The sequence below is a fragment of the Euprymna scolopes genome, chromosome 19 (genome assembly GCF_053919585.1).
Source record: "Euprymna scolopes isolate OS-2025 chromosome 19, ASM5391958v1, whole genome shotgun sequence".
Classification (NCBI taxonomy): domain Eukaryota; kingdom Metazoa; phylum Mollusca; class Cephalopoda; order Sepiida; family Sepiolidae; genus Euprymna; species Euprymna scolopes.
In genome coordinates, this window is record NC_136500.1 from 72,366,663 (window position 1) to 72,373,721 (window position 7,059).

Here is a 7,059-nt window from a genome sequence, read left to right on the forward strand (position 1 = left end):
GCCTTTTGACTTTCTCCCCGTTTTTAATTGTCAGTCTCTTCTCCTTTAACTTTTTTTTTTCATCTCGGAAATGTGTTTCTTTTTGTGAGGATAACAAGTCGCATCATCATCATCATCATCATCATCATCATCATCATCATCGCGATGCAGTCTCTCCTTCCGCACTGCTCATTCATTCAATGAATGAATGAGGCAGAGAACAAAGAAATAATCGAAACAAAAATGAAGAATTATACAGAGAAGTGGATAGAAGAAACGAATGAATGAGCAGCAAATTGTGGTTTTTCAGGGTAGGGTCGGGGTGGGGGGAGCATGTGTACATGGGTGGAAGGAGAGGTGCTGAATGGGTCTGTGACTTTATTTCATTGTCAGAATCTTTTTCTTCTTTCTTTTTCATTTTTTTTTCATCACTTCTCCCCCCCCTCCCCGACTTGCATACTCCCTAGTTTAACCATTCCACTGTTGCCTCACCCATCAGACCCAAGATCCCCCCCTCCTTGCCTGTCTCCCGCCCCCGCACTCTTTCTCTCTGGTCCTTATCTAGCGGCTTGCAAAGTTGCCAGACAATATCCCCCCTCTCTCTCTCTCTCTCTCTCTCTCTCTCTCTCTCTCTCTCTCTCTCCATTTCTCCCCATAACATAAACACAAGGAAACACTTCCATTAAAGAACACCATGCAATAACAAAAGCATTTGACATAAGCACGTGCAGCGATCAGCTTCGTGCAATTTGCGCGCGCACAAGTGTGCACTTATATTATATATACGCACAATACATATGCATACAATGGCATAGGAAAAGTGTTTTGTCGTGAAAAAAAAATACATATATATATTGGCTTAGTACCCATCATGGATGTTTTACTGGGGTGCGTTCGCTCGGGGAAGCCCCGCTCCCCTTGCAATGTCAGGGCCAATGCCGAGAAAAACTTATACTCCATCCTACATTGTGATTGCATAGCAAAGGTAAGATGAGCAAATATGTAGATTTTTTTACATACATCTTCACATACGCATGATATATTTGACATAATCACACACACAATACATACATATACATAATCACAGACAAAACATACATATGCATAATGACACATACAAAACATACATATACATAATCACACACACAAAACATACATACACATAATCACAAACACAAAACATACATACACGTAATCACACACTCAAAACATACATGCACATAATCACACACGCAAAACATACATACACATAATCACACACGCAAAACATACATACACATAATCACACACGCAAAACATACATACACATAATCACACACACAAAATATACATACACATAATCACACACACAAAACATATATATACATAATCACACACACAAAATATACATACATAATAATACACACAAAATATACATACACATAATCACACACATAAGACATACATATACATAATCACACACACAAAATATACATACACATAATCACACACACAAAACATACATACACATAATCACACACACAAAATATACATACACATAATCACACACACAAGACATGCATATACATAATCACACACACAAAATATACATACACATAATCACACACACAAAACATACATATACATAATCACACACACAAAACATGCATACACATAATCACACACACAAAATATACATACACATAATCACACACACAAAACATACATATACATAATCACACACACAAAACATACATATACATAATCACATACACAAAATATACATACACATAATCACGCACACAAGACATACATATACATAATCACACACACAAAACATACATATACATAATCACACACACAAGACATACATATACATAATCACACACACAAAATATACATACACATAATCACACACACAAAATATACATACACGTAATCACACACACGAAACATACATATAAATAATCACACACACAAAACATACATATACATAATCACACACACAAAACATGCATACACATAATCACACACACAAAACATACATACACATAATCACACACACAAAACATACATATAAATAATCACACACACAAAACATACATATACATAATCACACACACAAAACATACATATACATAATCAAACACACAAAACATATATATACATAATCACACACACAAAACATACATACACATAATCACACACACAAAACATACATATACATAATCACACACACAAAATATACATACACATAATCACACACACAAAACATACATATACATAATCACACACACAAAACATATACACATAATCACACACACAAAATATACATACACATAATCACACACACAAGACATACATACACATAATCACACACACAAAACATACATATACATAATCACACACACAAGACATACATACACATAATCACACACACAAAATATACATACACATAATCACACACACAAAATATACATACACATAATCACACACACAAGACATACATATACATAATCACACACACAAAACATACATATACATAATCACACACACAAAATATACATACACATAATCACACACACAAAACATGCATATACATAATCACACACACAAAACATACATACACATAATCACACACACAAAATATACATACACATAATCACACACACAAGACATACATATACATAATCACACACACAAAACATACATATACATAATCACACACACAAAATATACATGCACATAATCACACACACAAAACATGCATATACATAATCACACACACAAAAAACATACATATACATAATCACACACACAAAACATACATATACATAATCACACACACAAAATATACATACACATAATCACACACACAAGACATACATATACATAATCACACACACAAAACATACATACACATAATCACACACACAAAACATACATACACATAATCACACACACAAAATATACATACACATAATCACACACACAAAATATACATACACATAATCACACACACAAGACATACATATACATAATAACACACACAAAATATACATACACATAATCACAAACACAAAACATACATACACATAATCACACACACAAAACATACATACACATAATCACACACACAAAATATGCATACACATAATCACACACAAAAAACATACATATACATAATCACACACACAAAATATACATACACATAATCACACACACAAAACATACATATACATAATCACACACACAAAACATACATACACATAATCACACACACAAAATATACATACACATAATCACACACACAAGACATACATACACATAATCACATACACAAAACATACATATACATAATCACACACACAAGACATACATACACATAATCACACACACAAAATATACATACACATAATCACACACAAAATATACATATACATAATCACACACACAAGACATACATATACATAATCACACACACAAAACATACATACACATAATCACACACACAAAATATACATACACATAATCACACACACAAGACATACATATACATAATCACACACACAAAACATACATATACATAATCACACACACAAAATATACATACACATAATCACACACACAGAACATGCATATACATAATCACACACACAAAAAACATACATATACATAATCACACACACAAAATATACATACACATAATCACACACACAAAACATACATATACATAATCACACACACAAAACATACATACACATAATCACACACACAAAATATACATACACATAATCACACACACAAGACATACATACACATAATCACACACACAAAACATACATATACATAATCACACACACAAGACATACATACACATAATCACACACACAAAATATACATACACATAATCACACACACAAAATATACATACACATAATCACACACACAAGACATACATATACATAATCACACACACAAAACATACATACACATAATCACACACACAAAATATACATACACATAATCACACACACAAGACATACATATACATAATCACACACACAAAACATACATATACATAATCACACACACAAAATATACATACACATAATCACACACACAAAACATGCATATACATAATCACACACACAAAAAACATACATATACATAATCACACACACAAAACATACATATACATAATCACACACACAAAATATACATACACATAATCACACACACAAGACATACATATACATAATCACACACACACAAAACATACATACACATAATCACACACACAAAACATACATACACATAATCACACACACAAAATATACATACACATAATCACACACACAAAATATACATACACATAATCACACACACAAGACATACATATACATAATCACACACACAAAATATACATACACATAATCACACACACAAAACATACATACACATAATCACACACACAAAACATACATACACATAATCACACACACAAAATATGCATACACATAATCACACACAAAAAACATCCATATACATAATCACACACACAAAACATACATATACATAATCACACACACAAAACATACATATACATAATCACACACACAAAACATACATATACATAATCACACACACAAAACATGCATATACATAATCAATTCATGCATAGATATATATATATATATATATATATATATATATATAGAGAGAGAGAGAGAGAGAGAGAGAGAGAGATAGTAAGGTCTGAAAATATATCTGGCAATTAAGATACACAGAATTTTTTATGTTTTATCTTCGTGATGATTCGTTAAGTGATGTCCTGACGAAGTCTTATTAAGAAAAAAACACATAAAATTGTGTGTAACTTAATTACCATAATTTCAAAACTTACTACCTAGCTCTACTTATGTATTGAGCACTGGAATTAGATACAAAAAATTTCATGATATAATATATATATATATATATATATATATATATATATATATATATATACATATATATACACACACACACATTTATACGAAGGCATATATATATACACAAGCACATTTATATGACGATATATATACATATATACACACACATTTATATGACGACACATATATACACACATTTATATGACGACACATATATACACACATTTATATGACGACACATATATACACACATTTATATGACGACACATATATACACATTTATATGACAACATATATACATACACGTTTATATGACGACATATATACATACACATTCATATGACGACATATATATATACACATTCATATGACGACATATATATACACATTCATATAACGACATATATATATATATATATATATTACACATTCATATAACGACATATATACCCACAGTCATATGACGACATATGTATACCCACATTTTCATATGAAGTAATGCATTTATAGGAATAGAAATATGTATACATAGCTATATTTTATATGAATACAAACATATATGCATACATTTATATAAATATATATACACCCACGAGCATATATATGAATTCAAACATTTGTATGTATGCATAAATATATACATACATATGCTTATTATAAGTGTGATTAAATTCCATCACATGAGTTTCGTTCTAGAAAATGTATAAAGAAACTTTAATAAGAAATTAAAATTAAGGAAACCTTTCTTAATTTGTGTCGATTTAATACGGATCAAATTTAATATAAATCTGAAATGTTTGAAATTTCTAAACGAATCCTAAAAAAGAAAACATTTAAAGTATTTTGAAGAAACTCAAAGTTGAAGAATGTCTGTTAATTGACGTCTAATGCGTATTATTGAACTTTCACAAAAATCAATTGTTACAGAATTTTACATTGAATTGAACTAAATATAGCCTATATTACGTCTCCTCACGCCTAGCAACAGTGTTTCAAATTTTCCAAATGATCGATTCATCAGTTTAGGATTGACACCTGTACATGTAAATACATAACCATATACACATGCCTAAATTTATATATAGATTTTTGTGAATGTGTGTGTGTGTTCTTATATATATGTATATATATATATATATATATATATATATATATATATATATAGATAGATAGATAGATATATAGATATAGCATAATTGAGCACTATTACATAATCAAAGTACAAAGTCTAATAGACAAAATCTTACAAAGACTATATGCTGTGGTGTATACGCATGTACATATACTAGTATGGGAATGTATTTATGGCAGTATATATTATATACACACACACATATATATATATATCCCCATACACACACAAACACACACCCACACACATGTAAATAAATATATATATATATATATCCCCATACACACACACATATATATATATATCCCCATATATATATATACATATCCACTTATATATATATATACATATCCACTTACATACATATATATATATATCCACTTACACACACACACACACACATATATGCATATATAAATGTATATATATATGTATGCATATATATATGTATGCATATATATATGTATACATATATATATATATATGTATGCATATATATATATATATGTATGCATATATATATATGTATGCATATATATATGCATATATATATATGTATGCATATATATATGCATATATATATATGTATGCATATATATATGCATATATATATATGTATGCATATATATATGCATATATATATGCATATATATGTATGCATATATATATGCATATATATATATGTATGCATATATATATGCATATATATATGCATATATATGTATGCATATATATATGTATATATATGTATGCATATATATATGTATATATATATGTATGCATATATATATGTATATATATATGTATGCATATATATATGTATGCATATATATATGTATGCATATATATATGTATGCATATATATATGTATGCATATATATATGTATGCATATATATATGTATGCATATATATATGTATGCATATATATATGTATGCATATATATGTATGCATATATGCATATATATGTATGCATATATGCATATATATGTATGCATATATATGTATATATATGTATGCATATATATATATATGT

At 29.0% G+C, this 7,059-nt stretch overlaps 1 protein-coding gene across 16 annotated transcripts in view; it reads left to right on the forward strand.

The window, feature by feature from the left end:
• The window catches only part of LOC145303663 (protein still life, isoforms C/SIF type 2-like), a 1,026,311-nt gene that overhangs the window by 553,509 nt on the left and 465,743 nt on the right, over positions 1-7,059 (forward strand). The window contains exon 1 of one of the 16 annotated variants that reach the window (XM_080145255.1): positions 693-964. The exons of 13 other annotated variants lie outside the window; for them this stretch is intronic. In XM_080145255.1, coding sequence (XP_080001381.1) covers positions 851-964 — 114 coding nt within the window. In that variant the 5' untranslated portion in view covers positions 693-850. Of the gene's footprint in view, positions 1-692; positions 965-7,059 lie in introns of those variants that run through there. 2 more of the 16 variants (XM_080145257.1, XM_080145258.1) reach the window with 2 other exon arrangements.